General features: G+C 41.2%; 1 protein-coding gene across 18 annotated transcripts in view; it reads left to right on the top strand.

The window, feature by feature from the left end:
- Positions 1 to 24,374, top strand: part of ptpdc1a (protein tyrosine phosphatase domain containing 1a) — a 139,466-nt gene that overhangs the window by 53,084 nt on the left and 62,008 nt on the right. For 9 of the 18 annotated variants that reach the window (XM_072582242.1, XM_072582244.1, XM_072582249.1 and 6 more), the window contains one exon: positions 22,703 to 22,792. The exons of 3 other annotated variants lie outside the window; for them this stretch is intronic. In XM_072582242.1, coding sequence (XP_072438343.1) covers positions 22,703 to 22,792 — 90 coding nt within the window. Of the gene's footprint in view, positions 1 to 22,702; positions 22,793 to 23,816; positions 24,095 to 24,374 lie in introns of those variants that run through there. 6 more of the 18 variants (XM_072582239.1, XM_072582238.1, XM_072582256.1 and 3 more) reach the window with 5 other exon arrangements.

Raw genomic sequence — 24,374 nt, 5'->3', positions numbered from 1 at the left:
CCTTCTTAAACAGTGGCACCACGTTAGCCAACCTCCAGTCTTCCAGCACCTCACCTGTGACTATCGATGATACAAATATCTCAGCAAGAGGCCCATCAATCACTTCTGTAGCTTCCCACAGAGTTCTAAGTTACACCTGATCAGATCCTGGGGATTTATCCACTTTTATGCATTTCAAGACATCCAGCACTTCCTCCTCTGTAATCTGGGCATTTTGCAAGATGTCACCATCTATTTCCTTACAGTCTATATCTTCCATATCTTTTTCCACAATAAATACTGATGCAAAATACTCATTTAATATCACCCCCATTTTCTGCGGCTCCACACAAAGGCCACCTTGCTGATCTTTGAGGGGCCCTATTCTCTCCCTAGTTACCCTTTTGTCCTTCATGTATTTGTAAAAACTCTTTGGATTCTCCTTAATTCTATTTGCCAAAGCTATCTCATGTCTCCTTTTTGCCCTCCTGATTTTGCTCTTAAGTATAATCCTACTTTCTTTATACTCTTCTAAGGATTCACTCGATCTATCCTGTCTATACCTGACATATGCTTCCTTCTTTTTCTTAACCGAACTCTTAATTTCTTTAGTCATCCAGCATTCCCTATACCTACCAGCCTTTCCTTTCACCCTACGAGGAATATACTTTTTCTGGATTCTTGTTATCTCATTTCTGAAGGCTTCCCATTTTCCAGCCATCCTTTACCTGTGAACATCTGCTCCCAATCAGCTTTCGAAAGTTCTTGCCTAATACCGTCAAAATTGGCCTTTTTCCAATTTACAACTTCAACTTTTAGATTCTAAACATTTAAAGTATTACATACATTGCTGGTAAAAGCAGGCAATTACATGGAAACTTTTAGACTGCAAGCTGTGCTTTGTGGTAGATTCAACTCTCTTACTACTTTTTTAAACTTAAAAATGCCTTGAAATTTTGACTTTCTTTTTCTCATGGGAATTCTGTATTAGTGTACATAATCAGATTCTGAAAGTGGCATAAAATGTTGATTGATCCGAATGTCCTTTTATGAAAATTAAGGCAAGTTCTGTCTGTAGCTTTACAGGCTTTACAAGACAAAGATTGATACTGCAACTAAATAAGGTTTGAAGCACGTAGTAAATGTGTAAATTCAATATTTTAACATTTTAATTAACTTTGAATTGCTAATTTTTGTGCAATCACAAATGTCAGCTTGCTGCAAGCTACTTTGGAAATGAATATTTTTCTTCACAAAAACTGAAAGAACTATAAATGTTATAAATCAGAAACAAAAACAAAAGTTGCTGGAAAAGTTCAGAAGGCCTGGCAGCAGCTGTGAAGGGAAATCAAATTTAACGTTTCAGGTCCGGTGAATCTTCCTCAGTTTTTATTTCTCTGTATAACTTAGAGATCATTTCGGTTTATAGTGGAGCAAGTGGAAGGAAAGAAACAAGTGATTGCATTCATCAGTACATTGAGGCTTTCTTCCCCAGTTTTCTACTGTGGTAACACTCTCAAAATATGTTCCACAGACTTGTTTATGACACCTGACATTTTAAAAATTGTAAATTTCCTAAAGTCTAAATGCATGTCATTTTATATATATATATATATATATATATATCTTTTATATAGATACAGTAATGTTGGTATTTGTGAAATCCTCGAATGTTAATAACTTGTGGTTGCAAGACTGATTCGAGGAATGAAGGGCTTGTCATACCAAGACTCTAGGTCTGTATTCAATGGAGTTGAAAAGCATGAGGTGGGATCCTGTTGAAACTTACAGAATACTGAGAGGTCTGGAGTGGATGTGGAGAAGGTATTTCCACTAGTAGGAGAGACTAGATCCCAAGGGCACAGCCTCAGAGCAAAGGAAAGAACGGAAATGAGGAGGAATTTCTTCTACTAGTAGGTGGTTAATTTGTGGAACCTATAGCTGCAAAGGGCTGTGAAGGCCAAGTCATTGAGTGTATTTAAGATAGTGATAGATAGTTTCTTGATAAGTAAGGGGATCAAGGATTATGGGGAGAAGGCAGGAGAATGAGGTTCAGAAGCATATCAGCCATAATTGAATGATGGAGCAGACTCAATAGATAGATAGAATTTTGCTCCTAATTCCTAATGTCTTATGGTAACTGAAGAGTGTGGAATCACATCAGGAAATCTGTCAGAATTTGAATCATTTAATTTGTCACATTAATTTTGTAATTCTGGTTCAATCCTTCCTTCAGTAATCCCAGTTTCCCACTTCAAATATGATAAATTATTAGCCTCTCACTTTTCCCTGCCACTTGCAGCCTCTCACTTCCCCAGCCCCTTGCAATCTATCACTTCTCCCTGCTCTTGCTGCCCCGCATTTCTTCAAGCCCCATGCATCCTCCTCCTTTCAGCTCCCCGAGCCACTTGTAGACTCCTTTCCCACATGCTCCTTGTAGCTTTCCATTACACTGAGCTCCCCCACCCTGCATCTGGCAGACTCCTACTCTGTGAAGCCAACCCACAACCTCTCACTTTCATGACCTCTTGCAGCCTTCCTTTCCACCCAATCACTTGTTATCTTCACATCCCCTCCCTTCTTGCAGCCTCCCTCTTCTCCATCCACTGCCCTTTGCAGCCTACGTCCTCCATTCACTGCCCCTTGCAGCGTCTCTCTCCCCCCCCCCCCACCACTGATGACCTGTGCAGCATGCGTGTTCTTCATCCACTGCCCCGTGCAGTGTCCCTCTTCTCCATCTGCTGCCCCTTGATCGTCTGAGAACTGACAGAGTGCACTAGCTCAATTTTTCCATTTAGGAGTTCCCTGCATTTACTGATGGGAGAATTCGGAGCAGGCCATCAGATAATGGGAGAATCAATGCAGTGTAGCACTAAATGGGAGAATCGGGGCAGGACAGTACTCCATGAGATAGTTAGAGTTAGACACCCCTAAGTTGGAGAATTGGGCTAGAGCATCAGTAAATATGAGAATTGGTGTAGGGCAACACTGAGTGAAGAACTTGTTCAGGTTATCCGTAAATAGGAGAATTGGTACATGATGGAACTAAATGCAGAGAAAAATGAATGGTAAAATTAGGCATTAGTAAGTGGGAGAATCTTTGCAGAGAAGCATAAAATGGAATAAGGGCATCTGGAAATACTGTAGGAGAATTGGTGTATGGTGCCAGTAAATTGAAGAACTGGCACAAGAAGCCAATAATTTAGAGCAATGGAACAGAACTAAATGGGACAGATGGGGCAGGTATCAATAAATAGGAAAATTACTGCACAGTATCAATCTTCCATTTACTGTGCTGCAGTACCTCAGTACTCACCCTCTCAATGCAAGCACTCCCTCAATTCTGACCCCTGCATAATGAGGCACTGCCTCAGTATTGACCCTCTGCCAGTGAGACACTCCTTCAGGACTGGCCCTCCAGCAATGAGGCGTGGCCTCAGAACTTACCCACTGACAGTAATACACCGGCACAATTCTGACTCTCTGATAATGAGGCATTCCCTCAGTTCTGACCATCTGATGGTGCGGCAAGGCCTCAGGACAGTCCTCTAATTGTGTGACACTCCCTGCGTTCTGACCCCTTTACAACGAGGCACTGCCTCAGTATTGACCCTTTAGCAAAGGGGCACTGCCTCAGAACTGACCCTCTGGCAATGAGGCAACCCCTCAATTCTGACCTTATTACAATGGGGTTCTGCCTCAGTATTGACCATCTGACAGTGAGGCACTCCCTCATGGCTAACCCTCTGATAGAAATGCAATACCTCAGTACATTCTTAGAAATGAATCTCTGACAATAAGGCACTGGCACAGTTTTGACCCTTTTATTATGATGCTCTTCTTCAGGACTTACAGTGCTACTCTACTTCAGGACTGATGCTCTAAGCATGTGACATACCCTCATTTCTGATCCCTTTACAATGGGTCACTGTCCCAGTATCAACTCGAACAAACAGGCACTGCCTCATTACTGACCCTCTGACAATGTGGCACTGCGCCACAATTGACCTGCTGACAGTGCTGTGATACCTCAGTACTTGTAATGGTTTGGCACTTGGTCAGTGCTGACACCCTTACAATGAGACATTGCCTCAGTATTGACGCTCTGACAAGTATGCAGTACCACAGTTTTGATCCTCAGTTTCAGTTTTGGTGCGCTGAAAGCGCTTCAATAACTCAATGCTCACCCACTGACAATGTGACACTTCCTCAGTGCCGACCCTCTGATAGAACTGCAATACAGCGCCTCAGTGCTGACTCTCCAATTGTGTGATACTCCCTTAATTATGACACTATTGCAGAGGCATTGCCACAGTATTGACATCTGACAATGATGCACTCCCTCAGTACTGCCCCTCTGAAAAGGAGATACTCACTCAGTACTAACCCTCTGACAGTGCTTCAGTACTGCCTCTGTCCTCATCCTCTGATCATTGTAAGGGGTCAGAATTGAGTGGGTGCCACACATTTAGAGAGAGTGCCCCGTGCAGCAACCCTCTTCCCCCACCCAACTGATGCCCCATGCAGTGTCCCTCTTCCCCCACCCAACTGATGCCCTGTACAGCGTCTCTCTTCTCCTCTCCACTGATGCCCCATGCAGCGTCCTTCTTCCCCTCTCCACTGATGTCCCGTGCAGCGTCCCTCTTCCCCCACCCAACTGATGCTCCATGCAGCGTCCCTCTTCCCCTCTCCACTGATGCCCCACGCAGTATCCCTCTTCTCCCTCTCCACTGATGCCCCGCGCAGCGTCCCTCTTCTCCCTCGCCATTGATGCCCCACCCAGTGTCCCTCTTCCCCTTCTCCGCTGATGCTCTGTGCAGTGTCTCTCTCCCTGTCTCTACTGATTTCCCCACTCAATTCTGACCATCTACCCTGCAGCGACCATCTACCCTGTCTCCACTGATGCCCCGTGCAGCGACCCTCTACCCCGTTTTTACTGATGCCCCGTGCATTATCCCTGTTCCCCCTCCCTCCTAATGCTCCGTGCAGCGTCCTTCTTCCCCCTCCTTCCTGATGCTCCGTGCAGGGTTCCTGTTCCCCCTCCCTCCTGATGCTCCGTGCAGCATCCCTCTTCCCCCACCCAACTGATGCCCCATGCAGCATCCCTCTTACCGCACCCAACTAATGCCCAGTGCAGCAACCTTCTTCCCCTCTCCACTGATGCCCCACGTAGTGTCGCTCTCCCCCCTCTCCACTGATGCGCCGCGCAGCGTCCTTCTTCCCCCTCTCCACTGATGCCCCACGCAGCGTCCTTCTTCCCCCTCTCCACTGATGCCCCACGCAGCGTCCCTCTTCCCCCCTCCACTGATGCCCCATGCAGCATCCCTCTTCCCCTCTCCACTGATGCCCCGTGCAGCATCCCTCTTCCCCCAACCAACTGATGCCCCGTGCAGCGTCCCTCTTCCCCTCTCCACTGATGTCCCGCGCAGTGTCCCTCTTCCCCCACCCAACTGATGCCCCATGCAGCGTCCCTCTTCCCCTCTCCACTGATGCCCCGCGCAGTATCCCTCTTCTCCCTTTCCACTGATGCCCTGCGTAGCGTCCCTCTTCCCCTCTCCACTGATGCCCCATGCAGCGTCCCTCTTCCCCCCTCCACTGATGCCCCACGCAGCGCCCCTCTTCCCCTTCTCCACTGATGCCCCACGCAGCGTCCCTCTTCCCCCTCTCCATTGATGCCCCGCGCTGCTTCCCTTTTCCCCCTCTCCACCGATGCCCCGCGCAGTGTCCCTCTTCTCCATTTGCTGCGCCTTGCTTCAAATACAATATTTATTCAATTGTTGGGATGGACGGAGAGGAATGAACAGGAGTGAGAAACACTTGGACTTCTTTATTGCTGATGCTGCAACCATTCATGAAGCAGGTTCTGTCACATCCTCTCTATTTGCCTTGACTGCTGAACATTCTTCCTATTGTGCAAATTCCAATTCTGTGCTTTTCTTTAATTGCTCTTCTTCAGTGAAGCTGTCAATGTTTTAATGGAAGTATCAAACAATTTTTGGACTTATCTTGAAGGCAAGCTGAAATTCAGGCATTTTTGAAGGTATGTTCAAATTGTTAAAAACTGTATTTTTAACATCTCACATCGAAGTGGGGTTTACTCAAGAATGCTGTTTTAGAATGATTGGAGATGCTTTATACATCGTAATTGCACACCAGAATCTCAGTCATGTTCTGTTATTTGGAGTTTTATCTTTAAATAGGGATTTGGATGTGCTGCCTTAGTGATATTTGGTTTTGGTAAGAAATATATAAGTCAGTATTTTACATTGGGTTCTTAAGATTAGCTCTCAAATTGCTTATGAATACTGTGACGATAATAGAAAAAATGGACTGTTGATTTTTCAATTCCATAATCCACTTTATTACCGGAACCTCTGTAGATTAAAATGGTTTTAAAAACAGATCAAGAAACACTGAGTTAATATGGTCATATGCATCACCAGACTACAAATGGACAAATTTTAAGTTTGAAGGTGGAACACACAACTAAGCTGAAATTAGCAGTTAACAAAAGGCAATTAAACCAGCCTATGTGCTTCTCTGAGGATGTTTCTAAAAGCTGTAATCTCCTCCTATTTTAATGTTTAATTTGATTTGTTACTATCACATGTATCTAAGTAAAGTGAAAAGTTTTGTTTTGTCTGCAGTGCAGGCAGATCATAACATGAAAAGACCAAAGGGTGATTGAACAGTGAGGAATACAAAGTTACGGCTGCAAGGAAGATGCGCCAAAAGCAAGATCAAAATTAGATTTGAAGTTAGAGAGGTGCATAACAGTGGGGAAGATTCTTGAACCTGTTGGCATGTGTGTTTAAGCTTTTGTATCTTCTGCCTGACAGAAGAGGTTTGAAGAGATTGTGACCAGGATGGGAGGGCTCTTTGGTGATGTTGGCTGCCGTTTGTTGGCAATGAAAAGTGTAGCTGGAGTCAACAGATGGAAGGCTGGCTTGCATGATGGCCTGGGCTGTGTTCACAACTTTCTGCAGTTTGTTATGGTCCTGGGCATAGCATTTATCACACCAAGTCGTGATGCATCCAGGTAGAATGCTTTCTATAGTGCATCTGTAAAGGTTGATGAGGGTCCTTTTATATATAGGCTGAATTTCCTTACGTTCTTGAAGAAGAGGCTTTGTTGTAACTTCTTGACAGTTGCACAAATGTGGGTGGTCCAGGTCAGGTTGTTAGTGATCATCACTTCACCATTTCCTAGGACGAAGTGAGGACTGCAGATGCTGGAGATTAGAGTTGAGAGTGTGGTGCTGGAAAAGCACAGCAGGTCAGGCAGCATCCGAGAAGCCTACCTGATGGAGGGCCCTAACCTGAAACATCAATTCTCCTGCTCCTCAGATACTGCCTGACTTGCTGTACTTTTCCAGCACCATGCTCTCGACTCTACCATTTCCACCTCAGCTCCATTGATGTAGATAGGGGCGTGTCCTCCTCCTTGCTTCCAGCTCATTCCTTTTTGTAACTTTGAGGGGGAGATTAGTATTTTTGCACCTCATCACCAAGCACTCTATCACTTTCCTGTCTTATGTCTCATCATCATTTGATATCTGACCTACAACAGTGGTGTCATTGGTGAACTTTAGATCAGGTTTGGATAAAATTTGGCCATGCAGTTATGAGTCTATAGGGAGTACAGTAGGGGACTGAGTACGCATCCTTTCAGGGAGCCACTATTGAGGATTGTTGTGAAGGAGGTGTTGTTGCCTATCTTCACTGCGGTCTGTGGGTCAGGAATTTGAGAATGTGGTTGCAGAGGGCGGAGCAGAGACCTAGGACTCAGAGTTTGGAGATTAGTTTGGTTGGAATTATAGTGTTGAAAATGGAGCTGTAGTCAATAAGCAGAAGCCTGATGTAAGTATCCATATTATCTAGATGTTCCAGGGATGAGCGTATGGCTAAGGAAATGGTGTCTGCTGTGGATCTGTTATGCTGGTAGGCAAATTGCAAGGGATTGAGGCAGGCTGGGAAGACTAGAGTTGATATGAACCATGACCAGCCTTTTGAAGCACCTCATAATTGTGGAGGTCAGAGCCACTGGGTGGTTGTCATTGAGGTAAGTTGCATGTGTTTTCTTTGGTTCTGGGATGATAGTTGTCTTCTTGAAGCAGATGGGGACTTCATATTGTAGCAAGATGAGGTTGAAGCTGTCAGTGAATACTCGTGCCAGCTGGTCCACACAGGATTTGAGCACGCAGTTGGGGACTTCACCTGGGTCAATTGCTTTCCAGGGATTCTCTATCAAGAAGGCTGATCTGACATCTGCAGCGGTGACTGAGGGAGCAGGTATTTCCGAGGCTGACGGGGCAGGTGATACAATTTCACTGATCTCCTGTTTGAACCAAGCATAAAAATCATTGATAGCATCAGGAAAGGATGTATTTTTCCCTGTTATTCTGTTCTGCTTCATTTTGTAGCCCATTATGTCGCGTAGGCTTTGCCACAGATTGCAGATGTACCTGTTTGAGAGCTTTTACATGCTGGAAATAGAATGTCATCTACAGTTAACAAACCTAAAACATAAATTCTGCAAATAGAACACTAAAAATTTATTTGTATTTCAAGAAACTGCTTTTGAAAGAGAGGAAAGTTGAAACTAAGGATACAGTATGGAACATAGTCTGTGAAGTCTGTTTCTCAAAAAGAAAGTGCCTGGTGGTGGCACTAATTAAAAGAAATAACAGAACACTGAGAACTCCAAGGATAACTTCAAGTTCAGTACTGCTGAGGTTTAAGACACTAATTCACCAAACATTGTCTCAGGTTAAATCTTTGTTCTTCTTGGGCATCCTAAATGCTTAAACTATATATTTCTATATCTGCCTTTATACTTGACACTATCACTTTTACCTTTGTACTAGTGTGCAGGCCCACATGATTTCACAGAGGTTTTATTCTTGATGTGTCTTTATTATTTTTCTTTAGATTTGCAAATAACAAGTATTCTTTCTTTCACTCAAGAAAACTTTAATTGGCTCTTTAGTGTTTCAGTTGAAATTATTAAGCACATTTTAATTGGAGAGAGAGCTATAATGTGTTAGAAGTAACATAAATCACTGTGGACTTCCCAGGTGGTTCAATCCAATTCTTCCTCCTTGGTCATGATAATAGTTTAAAAGTAATCGTGCACTAATTGACCTTTTCATATGTTGTAAGCTGAGTCGGAGTCAAGTCTTATCTGTGGGAAAGAGGATTTGTGCATGGTTGATAATTGAGCCAGAGGTAGCAGAAGTTAACTTCTTGAAAAACATAGGAGCAGGAGTAGGCCATTCAGTCCCTTGAACCTGAACCACCATTCCACATCAGTGCCACATTGTACTATCTTTTTATCCCTTGATATCATCAAAAACTAGAAATCTATCAATCTCTGTCTTAAACTTAATTGGTGATTGAACTTCACTGTTCTCTAAGGTGGAGAATTCCAAAGATTTACCACAATCTGAGTGTCAAAATTTCTCCTACAGTGCAGGGATACCTCCTTTCTATGTGAAACCATTTATCCATTTAAGAATTTTGTAAGTTTCTATGAGATTGCCTTTCATTCTTCTAATCTCCAGTGAATACAGGCTCAGTCTCCTCAGTCTTCTCTCGAGAACAGTCGCACAATTCTAGGATTCAGGCTGGTGAACCTTGACTGCACTTACATTATGCCAAGTATATCCTTTCTTAGCTGAGTTGCTTGAATGCTTTGCATACGATATTAATAGATTGATACATACTTCTTCATGTAGTTATTACTAATGCACTGCTGAGCAGACTATAGATGTATTAATAAGTTACATTTATAAATGCTGTTAGCAATGCAAAGTGTCTCACAGCATTTCATAGGAGTATTTCTAAATATAAATGGAAATGGAGTCAGATATAGAGATATCAGGAAAAATGACAAGAAAGTATCCTTTTCAGGAGCATCTACAAGGAGGAGGGGAACGAGTCGGGAGAACGTGAGGTTTATGAAAGTGCTATGTGGGACAAAATCTGTGCCACTGTCTGCATTGTATATGTTGATGGATGTTGTTTATATGGACTTTCAGAAGGCTTTTGATAAAGTCACACACAAGAGACTGTTAGCTAAGGTGACAGCCCATGGAATTGATGGCAAATTGCTGACATGGATAGGAAATTGGTTGAGTGGCAGGAAACAGCAAGTTGGAATAATGGGGAAGTATTCAGATTGGCAGGATGTGACTAGTGGTGTCCTGCACGGATCTGTGGGGCCTCAATTATTCATAATATCCATTAATGATTTGGATGATAGCATAAAAAGTCAAATATCTAAATTTGCTGATGAGATAAAATTGGGCAGCATTGTGTAGATAGTGTTAATGACAGCAAAAATTACAACAGGATATTGATTGGTTAGGCAGATGGAGCTTAATGTAAGCAAGTGAGCTTTTTTTCCATTTTGGATCAAAAATGGATAGATCAGGATTTTTTTGTTGACAAGATGCAATGTGGTGTCTGTATAAAATTTGGGCATTCGGGTGCATAGCTCTTTAAAATGCCACTGTCAGGTGCAGAAAATAGTCAAGAAACTTAATAGAATGCTGGCCATCATATCTCAAGGCCAAGAATATTGGGATGCCAACATTATACCATAGTTATCAAAACCCTAGTTCGACCCCAGTTAGAATACTCTGAGCAGATCTGGGCACCACACCTTAGGAAGGATGTTTTGGACCTACATTCACTTCATTGCAGATTTACAAGGATGATGCCTAGGCTTCTGGGGTTAAATTGAGAGATTAGACAAATCAAACCTTTAGTCTCTTGAATTTAGAAGATTAATGGGTAGTCTAAACGAGGTCTTCAGGATATTAATAGGGAACGACAGGGTATATGAAGATAAACTATTTTCACGGATTCAAGATCTTAGAAGTTTACAAATTAGGACCAGATCATTCAGGAGAGATGTTAGAAATACTTCTACATGCAAAGAGTAGTGCAGGTTTGGAACTCTCTCCCTCAAGCAGTGGTTGATGTTAATTCAATTATTAAATTTAAATCTGAAATGGACTTTTTTATGAATCAAGGATATCAAGCGAAATGGACCCAAGGCAGATATATAGAGTTCGGTCACAGATCAGCCATGATCTTACTGAATGGCAGCGCAGGCTCAAGGAGCTGAATGGTCTACTCCTCCTCTATGTTCTGTGTACTTAATAGCTAGTTACATTGCATCTGAGTTTGTGATAATCTCTTGAGACATCAGGTTAGACATACAAGTAGGTATACATACTGCTAGCTCCATGGAACTTAGCACTTGAATAACTCTAACCAAACACTTTCAAACACACTGGTTGACAGTTTTTATGTATCATGACAGTTAGCGTTTGTCTTGTATTGTCAGTTAATCCTTTTGGTCATGTACAATAGTAAGGAATTCCAGATATGTAGTCAGATGCTTAAGTGTAATATCAAGGTTGTAAATGGATTGGTGCTTCCTCAGAAAATTACCAGAAAGAGGGATGGAGATTAGATTAGATTAGAATACTTTACAGTGTGGAAACAGGCCCTTCGGCCCAACAAGTCCACACCAACCAGCCGAAACGCATTTACCCCTTACCTAACACTACGGACAATTTAGCATGGCCAATTCACCTAACCTGCACATCTTTGTGATTGTGGGAGGAAACCGGAGCACCCAGAGGAAACCCACGCAGACACGGGGAGAATGTGCAAATTCCACACAGTCAGTCGCCTGAGGCGGGAATTGAACCCGGGTCTCTGACGCTGTGAGGCAGCAGTGCTTGCCACTGTGCCGTCCACCTTGCAGCTGTTTACCTATTATTTAGTTATTAGATTAGATTACTTACAGTGTGGAAACAGGCCCTTTGGCCCAACAAGTCCACACTGCCCCGCCGAAGCACAACCCACCCATTCCCCTACATTTACCCCTTACCTAACAATATGGGCAATTTAGTATGGCCAATTCACCTGACCTGCACATCTTTGGACTGTGGGAGGAAGCCAGAGCACCTGGAGGAAACCAGACCACCCAGAGGAAACCCACGCAGACATGGGGAGAACGTGCAAACTCCACACAGTCAGTCACCTGAGGCGGGAATTGAACCCAGGTCTCAGGCGCTGTGAGTCAGCAGTGCTAACCACTGTGCCACCGTGCTGCCCACATTGTGGTGGAGGTCAAAGAAAATGGCTTCAGTCTTCTGAATATTTTTGATTGGAGGAAATTTCTGCGCATACTCATTCAGGTGCAGACGTAATAATTAGTTTTGATAGGTTTTCTGCTGTCGTGTTAGTCTTTATCTAGGAAGAGAATTTTGAGTTAGTTACAAAAATGTTGTGTCTGAACATCATAGTTTTGCTTAACATTGGTGTTTAGGTTGTTTTCTGCAAATTTGTTGCTATATGTTTCTCAGTTTGCTGTGTCACACTATTTCAGAGTTCCTTTCCCTTGTACATTTCCCATTGCATAACCTTATATTTTCCAGTTTCTGTTTGTGACTGTGAGTGAAAGATATAGGGAGGATGAAGTTAGTATATTGGTTTAATTTAACCTTAGTGGTGGGAAAACCACTTGGAACAATTATTCAGCACAAAATTGATAGTCGGATTGAAAAATGAAAATTAATTAGGAAGACTTAGCTCTGATTTTGTTTTAAGGTAAAGCATCATTTTAAAAGAAATAGGAGTTTTCTTTTGAAAAGGTAACAGTGTTGATGAGGGTAATGTTATTTATATGGTGTACATGGATTTACAATAGGCATTTGATACCATCCCATGTAACACATGAGAAACCTTTATAAACCCATTGAATAAATGGATACAAAATCGTCTGAGGACAGGAAACAAAAGACAAAAACAATTTTTTAAAATCTTGAGGTGTTTGGAGAAAGTACACAGGGAGAAGTAGTTACTGCGCATTAAAAGGACCAAAAGCGAGATGATACAGATTTGAAATAATGTGCAAAAGGAGGAAAAGTGAGAAAAAAACTTTTCACACAGCAGGTAGTTATGGTGGAGGCAAGGTTCAATTAAAGCATTTAAAGAGGTCGTTAGATGATTATTTATTTTTCAGGGTTCCTGATCAGGATTCGCTCGAAGCAATTCTGAACTATTATCTAAACTCTTATGCTGGAATTAAGACAATTTAGATTGACATTCATGGACTATCGATAAGCTAAAATTAATTAAAAACATAAAAGCTAGCAGATGAAAGAACATGAAGCATGTTTAGAAGAAACAAAACAGCAAGATCTAAGAGTCATCTAGCAACCAGAATTTGAAATTGAGTACAAATACGTTTTTGAAACCTTATCTATTTTATAAGATGGAGGACACAGTGATACCTGAAGTTTCTCATATAGTGCCACCTATCGAAATAAGAAACCATTACAGGAACATGTTCATACTTGCATAATGAGATATCCTGCAAGAGCAGGTTGACCTAATAGTTTTCATTGCAATGTGAGTCTTCACGATGATCTTTAGTATGTTTCTGTACATTATTTTGCTTGTTGGGTTTACTTTAACCTGATCTGCTGCTAACTGAAAAAATGGTGACTTGACTAATGTTTGTTGTTTGGAAGATTTCAGACACTTCAGTTTAATGCCTACAATATCATTATCATTAAATTCTATTTGTGCTATGGATTCATCAATCCTGTTACAAACTCTGTGTGACTTTTAATAACTAGCCTTTTAATTTTGTGTTTTTACTATTTCAACTTACTCTGCCTTTATTTCCTGTGTATTATGTTCATATGATCTGGTCCTTTCCTGTTGACATTGGTCAAGTTGACCTGTGCCACTACCATGCTATTGCCTTTACTTTCTTTTCAAATACTTTTCTTTATTCGCCTGTGGCTGCCACTGGCTGGCCAACATTTATTGCTTCCCATCTCCCCTTACTTTCACAACCCTCTCCCATTATTGTCTAAAGTTCTAGTTTTATGACTTGCCAGTGGTTCAGGTGAAAGCTGTACTGATAGTACTGATCCTTTTCTAGTACAGGTGTCAATGCCACATTAATTGAAACCCATTTTTCCAATGCAATCTTCGAGCTATTTATTCAACACTGATATTATTTACCTTATGTCAATTTGCTTGTGGTTCGGATTGTAAATCTGATGATCATTTATTTTGTTTTGCTTTTTAAATTAGTTCATAGCTGTTCCTACTACTCAGCAGAATATCTTTTAGTCCCTCCGCATTCTTTGGCTTATGACAACTGGATCTTTCCCCTCCCACTGTCTGTTCCTTTGCAGCTCTGACAAGATGTCGTTTTCCTGGGCACCGGTCAGGTAACACAGGCTTCAGGATTTGCACTCTTTGTCTGCAGAAAACAGTGTCTTATCCCCCTACCTATACTTTTTCTTACTACTCCTACATTTCTTTCTGCATTCCCTGATGAATGACCTCGAACCACAGTGCAGGGGTCAGCTTGCTCATCCTTTGTGCATTCTCTTTTCTCTCTGTCTTTCAAGGTGTAAGAACCTGAAAACTGTTGAACAGTTGCAAGGCCAAGACTCCTTCATTGATACCCTTTTTGGATGCAAATAACTGCCTCTCTTACAGTCATACCTACCAGTCCATAACTTTAAAAGTAATGTAAAATACTGATCATGAGGAATGTGGTGGTCTCTTAGAAGAAAACGTCACTGTAATTTTACTCTTCCTGATTCATTGCAATGTTCAATTCTTAGACTCCAGCTCATCAACTCGGAACAGACATTCCTTGAGCATCAAACAGTTCTGATATTGTCAGTGCAGATCACAAGGCATACTAGCAAATCCCAGGTGCTGCAGCCAGAGGATGCATTCATAGGGTATTCAGGACAGTTCCTTTGAGCAATATGTTCCAGAACTGACCAGGGAACAGACTAATGTGGACCTGATATTGACATAAGATTAACAAATTACCTCAGGGCAAAGAATCCTCTAGCTAAGAGTGATTGCAACATGATAGCATTTCCCATTAAGTTATAAAAATAAGTTAGTTGATTAGAAATTTGGTTCAAAACTTTTAAATTAAATATAGAAAAAGACAGTGTTGCAAAGACATGATTGGTTAAAGTAGAATGGGATAAAAAGGTTAAAATGCAAGATTATAGAAAAGCAATGACAGACATTTAAAGACGCATTTCATATTTCCTTTACTCAGTTTTGTTTTCACGAAGAAGATAGATATAGCTCTTGCGACTAAACAGATCAAGGGCTATGTGGGAGAGTGGGACGAGGGTATTGAGTCATGATCATATTGAATGGCCTGCTCCTATCTTCTATTTTTCCAAGTATGCTTCTATATTATTTCAAACCAAAATATATTCCATTGAGAAAGGAAGGCTCCACAAGAATGATGCAGTATCCATGGCTAACTGAAGAAATTAAAGATGGAATTAAATTGAAAAAGAAAGGTGTATGATAAAACACTACAGCAAAGCAGGACAGGAGATTGTAAAAACGTTAAAAACGAGTGAAGGAAATATGAAAAACAGAGAATTTGGCCAACCTGAGAATACAACCAATTGGATACATTATGAATAATAATAATTTAACAATTGCGGGGCAACAGGGGAGGAATGGCAGGCTTTGAACCAGTATTTACCAGGAGTAGACTCAAAAACCACCCCAAACATTGTAGAGAGGCAGGGCCAAAAAGGAGAGAGGAATTTCAAACAGTCAAATTGTAGACAACTCTGGATGAGGAGTACTAGGAAATATAATTGGACTACAGACTGGAAGTCCCTTAAACCTGATGGCCTGCATTGTGGGTCCTAGACGAAGTGATTGAAGAGGTACTGAATGTATTGGTTGGAATCTTCTGTAATTCCTGAGATTCTGGAACAGCCCTGTAGAGTGAAAATTGTAAATGTAACAAGACTTTCCACATGAGGCAATCTACTCATTTACTCCAATAAAACATCTCAACACATTCTAGGAGTATGATGAATAATTTTACGATTCATCTCATTTCTATGCTCCATTTCAAATTTGACCTTCCTTTCTTCTTCTCTGACAGCTTTTAGCAGGTGGAGATTTAGAAAATAGTCAAGATTACAGTTATCTTTACAGTATAGTTGTTTGCTAATCATGTAAAGAAATAGGACAAGATTAATTTAAGTTATTTGGTCGACATGGACGAGTTGGACTGAAGGGACTGTTTCTATGCTGTGACTTCTATGACTGCTCAAGAAAGCAGGATACTATAGGATAATTTGTCTAACACCTGCCATATGGAAAAGATCAGAATCAATTATTAAGGAGGTCATATCAGGATTTATAGAAAATCATAATGCAACCGGGCAGAATCAAATGGCTTAATGAAAGGGTGTGTGTTTGATACATTATTACAGCTTTTGGAGGATGTGATGAGCATGATTGTTAAAGTCGAACCATTGTTGTATTTGGATTTCTATAGGCCATGAAATAAGGTGACACACACAAGGTTATCATGCAAGATGATGGCTCATAAGATTGGGGGTGACATATTAGCATGAGTAGTGATTTGGCTAGCTAACAGGCAATAGAGTCAAGATAAGTAGATATTTTCATGTTGGCAAATTGTGTAATAAGTGCACAAGGATCAGGGTTGAGGCATGAACTATGTTCGTGATTTGAATGAAGGGACAGATAATATTAAAGCCAAATTTTCAAATGTAGGTAGGAAAGCAAGTTATGAGGAGAATACAAAGAGTCTTCAAAGGAATGTAGATAGATTAAGTGAGTTGCAAAAATTTGGTAGATGGAGTGTGATGTGGGAGATTGCTCACTTTGGTAGGAAGAATAGAAAAACAGAATATTATTTAAATTAGGAGAGTCTGCACGATACTGTAGCACAGAAGGATCTGAGTATTGATCTGTATGACTCAAAAAGTTAGCATGTATGAAGCAATTAGGAACACAAAAACATCTTGTCCTCTTTTTTGCAATTGGAATGAAGAGTAAAAGTAAGGAAGTCTTGATTGAGTTGTACAGAGCTTTGATGAGATCGTAATGTATTAATTATTTCCAGTTTTGTCTTTTAAGGAAGGCAGGACTTGGAATGCAGCAGTTTAGACACTGTTCTCTGGCTGTGTTCTCTTATGAAGAGATTGCCTGCTGAGGAAAGGCTGAGCAAGTGGAACTTATTCTTCTAAAGTCCACTGAGTAATTTTGTCACCTGCAAGATTCTGAGGAGTCTTGATGGGATATTTAATGCTGAGAGGATATATACCCCCTCTCCTGAGATGGAGAGAAATGTCTTAGTCATTTAGCCTTTGGAATTTTCTTGTACAGATAGGAATGGAAGTTGGGTAATGCATATGTTCAGGGCTGAGTTACACAGATTTTTGATTGACAAGGGAGTCGATAGTTTGGAGGGAAAACCAAGAAAGTGAAGCCAAAGTAGTATTTAGATCAACCGTAGTCATATTGAATGAAGAAGCAAGTGTACCACTGGCCAATTCCTACTTCTGTTTCTGATGCTATTGTTTAAGATTACAATATTGTAGTTCCAGGTTGCCAAACTACAGGGACATTGCAGAAAAATAATGTTGGAGCAGAAGATCAGCATGATTTCATTGAATGCTCGTGCAATAGGAGGGCTTATGTCTTACGTTCTTCGATTTTTATGCTGAGTACAGGCCAGGCTACCAGTGACTGAATTTTGTAGAAGTTAAATTTTATGAGGTATAAGCATGTAATTCTGGCAAGAAGGTATTTGCCATCATGGAGACTAGAAGTGTGGGTGAATTCAGCATAAAAGTATCGATAAGGCATTTTTTTGGCAAATGCTTATTAGTTTTGAAAGTTTAATACAAGCATCGCTATGATTGGGATGCCACCACCACGCTTTTCATACTTTTTCACTTCTTTCTGTTCAGCTACCTCATGGAGTCAGCATGAAATTGTTATATTTTTGCCTATTTTGTTTGGTCATATTTCCATTTCCCACATATTCATCCTTGTGAGCTGTTTAAGGAGTTTGGCAATTTTGTGCTGCTGGCCCATTTTCTCAAGCAGCTCATTTAATACTTAGAAGTCTTAAGGAATGGCTAAAATAAACATGCATGACATCACACTTTTTTTTACCCTGTGCTTTGCACCTTTCCTTGATGGGACAGGCAATATAATTAGCCCAACAGTACAGTATTTGTAGTCATAGAGTTATACAGCATGGAAATAGACCATCCGGTCTAACTTGCCCACACTGACCAGATATCCTAAACTAATCTAGTCCCATTGCCAGTTTTAGGCCCATATTCCTCTAAACCTTTCTTACCAAGTACCCATCTAGATGCCTTTTAAATGTTGTCATTGTACCTGCCTCCACCACCACCTCCGGCAGCTTGTTCCAGACATACACTATCTCTGTGTAAAAATGTTGCTCTTAGGTCCTTTTTAAAATCTTTTTCCTCTTACCTTAATCTTATGACCTCTAGTTTTGAACTCCCCTACCTTTGGGAATAGACCTTGGCTCTCTATGCCTCTCATGATTTTATAAATCTGTACAAGAACACCCCTCAGCCTCAAATGCTCCAGGGAAAAAGCCCCAGCCTATTCGACCTTTCTCTACAGCTCAAACTCTCCAATTCCAGCAATATCTTTGTAAATCTTTTCTGAACCCTTTCAAGTTCAAGCTTAACAACACCTTTCCAAAGCAGGGAGACTAAAGCAGCCTTACTAATGTCCTGTACAGCCACAGTCCTGCTCTCATACTCAGTGCCCTCACCAATGAAGGCAAGCGTGCCAAATGCTGCCTTCACCATCTTGTCAACCTGCAACTCCACTTTCAAGGAACTATGCATCCCTAGGTCTTTTTTGTTCAGCAACACCCCAGGGTCCTACCATTAACTGTATGAGTCCTGCCCTGGTTTGCAACACCTCACATCATCACATCTGCCACTCCTCGGCCCATTGGTTCAACTGATCCAGGTTACATTGTACTGTGAGATAGTCTTCATTTTCCACTACACCACTAATTCTGCAAACTTGCTCACCATACCACCTATATTCCCATCCAAATCATTTATGTAAATTCTGAAAAGCAGTGGACCCAGCATTGATCCTTACAGCACACCTCTGGTTATAGGCCTTCAGTCCGAACAACAATTCTCTACCACCTCCCTCTGTCTCCTACCTTCAAGCCAATTTTGTGTCCAAGTGGCTAGATACCCCAGATTCAATGTGATCTAATCTAGCTAACCAGTCTATCATGTGGAACCTTGTCGAATGCCTAGCTAAAATCCATATAGACAATATCTACCACTTATATATACATCAGTCTTCTTTGCCACCTCTTCAAAAACTTCAATCAAGTTAGTGAGACGAGATCTCCCATACACAAAGCCATGTTGACTATCCCTATGAAGTCTTTGCCTTTCTCAGTGCATGTAAATCCTGTCCCCCAGAATCGCTTTCAACAGCTTACCCACCACTAACATCAGGCTCATCGGTCTATGGTTCCCTGGTTTTTCCTTATCACGTTTCTTAAATAATGGCACCACATTAGCCAACCTCCAGCTCCCAGCACCTCACCCGTGGCTGTCGATAATACAAATATCTCCACAAGGGGGTCAGCAATCTCTTGCCTCACTTCCACACTAGAGTTCTGGGATACACCTAATCAAGTTCTGAGGGATTTATCTACCTTTATGTTTAAAGACCTCCAGCACCACCTCTTCTGTCCTATGGATGCTTTTCAAAACATCACTGTTTCTTTCCCCAAGTTCCCTAACTTCCATGTCCATCTGCACAGTAAATACTGATGTGAAATATTCTTTAGTATCTTATCTCCTCGTTGATCTTTAAGGGGCCCTATTATCTCCCGAGTTAATCTTTTTTCCTTAATGTACTTGTAGAATCTCTTTGGATTCCCCTTTAACCTATTTGCCAAAGCTGTCTCATGTCCCTTTTTGCTCTCCTGATTTCGTTCTTCGATATACTCCTACTGCCCTTATATTCCATGAGGGATTTACTTGATCTCTGCTATCTATACCTGACATATACCGCCTCCTTTTTTCTTGATCAGAGCTTCAATTTTTCTAGTCATACAACATTCTCTACACCTACCGGCCTTGCCCTTTGCACTAACAGGAATATACAATTTTTGAACTCTAGTTATTTCATTGTTGTAGGCCTCCCACTTTTCAACTGTCCCTTTACCTGCCAATAGCCTCCCCCAATCAACTTTTGAAAGTTCCCACCTAATGCTATCAAAATTGGCCTTACTCCAGTTTAACTCCTTTTCCATAACTATTATAAAATTATTAGAATTAGGATCACTTGCTCAAAAGTGCTCCTCCACTGACACTTCAGTCTCTTGACTGGCCTTATTTCCCAACAGAAGGTCAAGTTTTGATCCTTCTCTAGGTACGTTCACATTTAGAATAAGAACATTTTCTTGTACACACTTAACAAATTCCTCTCCATCCAAGCCCTTAAAACTATGGCAGTCCCAGTGTATGTTTGGAAAGTTAAAATCGACTCCTATAGAGTCATAGAGATGTACAGCACAGAAACAGACCCTTCGGTCCAACGTGTCTATGCCGACCAGATATCCCAACCTAAACTAGTCCCATTTGCCAGCACTTGGCCCATATCCCTATAAATCTTTCCTATTTATATACCCATCCAGACACCTTTTAAACCCTGCAATTGCACCAACCTCCACCACTTCCTCTGGCAGCTCATTCCATACACGTACCACTCTCTGCATGGAAAAAGTTGTCCCTCAGGTCCCTTTTATATCTTGCCCCTCTCACCCTAAACCTATGCCCTCTAGTTCTGGACTACCCAACACCAGGGAAAAGACTTGGTCTATTTATCCTATCCATGCTGCTCATGATTTTGTAAACCTCTGTAAGGTCACCCGTCAGTGTCCAACAGTCCAGGGCAAACAGCCTCAGCCTATTCAACCTCTCCCTATAACTCAAATCCTCCAACCCTGGCAAATCCTTGTAAGTCTTTTCTGAACCCTTTCAAGTTGCACAACATCCTTTCGATAGGAAGGAGACCAGAATTTCATGCAATATTCCAAAAATGGTCTAACCAATGTCTTGTACAGCCACAACATGACCTCTCGACTCCTATACTCCATACTCTGACCAATAAAGGACAGCATACCAAATGCCGCCTTCACTATCCTTTCTACCTGCGATTCTACTTTCGAGGAGCTATGAGCCTGCACTCCAAGGTCTCTTTGTTCAGCAACACTCCCTAAGACCTTACCATTAAGTGTATAAGTCCTGCTCTGATTTGATTTTCCAAAATGGAGCACCTCGCATTTATCTAAATTAAACTACCATTACAACCCTATTATTTTTATAGATAACTGAGAGCTCCTTGCATATTTGCTTCTCAACTTCCTATTGACAATTGGGGGAAGGAGTTGGGAGGCACTATAATCCCAATAAGGTGATCATCCCTTTCTTATTTCTTAGTTCCACCCATATCCTCCACCCATATTTGGAGTTGTGGATAGTGACGAAGGATGTAGTAGGTTGCAGAGAGACAGAGATAGGATGCAGAGCTGGGCTGAGAGGTGGCAAATGGAGTTTAATGTGGACAAGTGTGAGGTGATGCACTTTGGACGGAGTAATAGGAATGCAAAGTACTGGGCTAATGGTAAGATTCTTGAGAGATGAGCAGAGAGATCTCATACACATAGATCCCTGAAAGTTGCCACCCAGATTGACAGGGTTGTTACGAAGGCATACAGTGTTTTGGCCTTTATTAATAGAGGGATTGAGTTCCAGAACCAGGAGGTTATGCTGCAGCTGTACAAAGCTCTGGTACGGCCACACTTGGAGTATTGTGTACAGTTCTGGTCACCGCATTATAAGAAGGATGTGGAAGCTTTGGAAAGGGTACTAGGATGTTGCCTGGTATGGAAGGAATGTCTTACGAGGAAAGGCTGACGGCCTTGAGGCTGTTCTTGTTAGAAGAAGGTTGAGAGGTGACTTGATAGAGACATACAAGATAATCAGAGGGTTAGATAGGGTGGACAGGGAGAGCCTTATTCCAAGTATGGGAGCGGCAAACACGAGGGCACACAACTTTAAAGTGAGGTGAGATAGGTATAAGACAGATGTCAGAGGTAGTTTCTTTACTCAGAGAGTAGTAAGGGTATGGTATACTTTGCCTGCAACGGTAGTAGATTTGCCAAGTTTAAGTACATTTAAGTCGTCATTGGACAGGCATATGGACGTACATGGAATAGTGTAGGTGGGATGGGCTTCAGATTAGTATGACAGGGCAGCGCAACATCGAGGGCCGAAGGGCCTGTACTGTGCTGTAAAGTTCTATGTTCTATATAATATCACTGGACATTCTCCCAGGAATATCCTCTCTAAGTACAACTATAATGTTATCCTAGACTAAAAATGTCACTCCTCCTCCTCTCCTGCTTCCTTTTCTATGCTTCCAGTAGCATCTACACCCTGGAACATCAAGCTTCTAGCCCTGTACCTCCCTGAGCCACTTTCTTTAATAGCTATACTATCCCGTCCCACGTTTCCAACCATGCCCTGAGTTCTTCAGTCAGGCCCCTTTCGTTGAAATAAATACAATTTGTGTTAAGGCTGTGTACTAAATGATCCTATGATTAACTATGAAAAAGAAAATATATTTTCTTTGATTCCCTGATAATTCCCTGATTCTATGAGCATATAATGGAAAATAAAGACTTAGGTAAAACGTGGCACAGGAAATCTATAGCAGGCATAGGAAGTGTGTGCCAGAATAATAAATTAGATATCTATGTATATTTCAACAGATACTGCCATGGCTGCAAGAATTTCCCTACATCCTGAATTGCCTTACTCATCACTAGAACACAGAAGGTATATTGTAACTTCAGACAAAGGTAAATTAATATTTAATGTTTTAATAAACTTGCTTAGCTACTTTGATACTAAACTAACAACCCAGAGGTGATGAGCTCAAAATTCAGAATTGCAAGTTGTGAAATTGAATTTAGTTTAGCTTTGTTTTAAACTGCAGAATAAGTTAGAATAAATGGGATGCAGGTACATTTACAACTGTGGATAAGTGTATGAATAGGAAAGGTTTGGAGGGATATGGTCTAAATGAAGGCAGGTGGGACTGGTTTAGTTTGGGAACATGGTTGGCGTGGACTAGTTGGATTGAAAGGTCTGTTTCAGTGCTCTATGACTGTATGACACTATAAGTAGTGCACAGTACTGATTTGTTAAATGGTTCATATTGTCAGTTTGTGAGGGAGCCTGGCAATCCTCTACTGGTGCAGGGGAATGCCACCATCTGCAAAATTCTACTCCGAGTCTCATGCTGGTCTGAACAGGGGCATATATTAAAAATAAAGGGTTGAAGGGTGAGGGGGAGAAAGCAGAATGTCTTTTCACCCACATGGTAGGGAATTCAGTATTTGAAAAGATGATCCAGTCAGAAGCTCACCATATTTGTAGAGAGTTTTGTCTGTCTATCCAAAAAAGCTGGATTTACAAACTTAGTGCAGGAAGATGAGGCTGTTTGCCAATTAACAAAGGCATGAAAGACTGAATGAGTTTATTCTGTGAAGTAGTTTATTATTACACTGCATATTATAGAATGGATCAAAGAATAATTAATTTTATGAAACATGCTACATTGATACTCAAAAACGCAAAGTTTCTGAGCCTGAAATAAAGCAGCTGCAAAATTGGTCTATTAGAATGCAGTATCTGTTGCCTAAGAGGAGAAAGATAACTTTCCCAAACCGCAGCATGACATAACGTGCTGCCTACACAGACTATCATAATTGGCTCTGCTAGCTGTTACTATGGAAACTACTTAGCTTTTCCTAAAGGACTGATGTACTCTATCAGAATACCATTAGATTGTAGTATTCATTGTAATTTGTTGGTTTTTACAAGCTGTAACTGTTCAATGCTGGCAATCTTGAATGTTTCAAAGGAATTATCATGCAAGGGTCTTGTAGAAGGCATTCAACAGTAGAGTATTTGAGTAGCTTTATTCAGAGTCAGAGGCGTTCTGCTTCTGTTAGCTTGGACAGAGTTTTGCAGAGACGTCGGAGCTCAGCCATAGAGATGCTTTCATCTACATCTCACCAAGTTATGGTTGCTGTATCATCAGTCTGCATCGAAGAAGCTGAAACCAGCTTGTTAGCAGCAAAAAGTACTTCACTGTGGTGCTGTGATTTGGGATTTAAATATAATAGATATATGCATACATTTCAAACTGTGACATTTTAGTTTTTTGGTGTGTTTTATGTTTCAACTGTTTAATTTAGGCTACATCCTGTGCGTCATGCATGTTTTTATAGAATGTACAGAAGTGTCCTGGATGTTGATAAAACTGCGGTTTATCTTTAAACTAAATTTCAAATGATAGTTGTGAAATAGATGTACATAAATTGTACATTAGTATACAAAGATGTATTAAATGTTGTAGGGTTAACATAATGAGAG

The sequence above is a fragment of the Chiloscyllium punctatum genome, chromosome 12 (genome assembly GCF_047496795.1).
Source record: "Chiloscyllium punctatum isolate Juve2018m chromosome 12, sChiPun1.3, whole genome shotgun sequence".
In the NCBI taxonomy this organism is placed as follows: Eukaryota; Metazoa; Chordata; class Chondrichthyes; order Orectolobiformes; family Hemiscylliidae; genus Chiloscyllium; species Chiloscyllium punctatum.
This window is presented reverse-complemented; position numbering and strand designations above follow the sequence as displayed.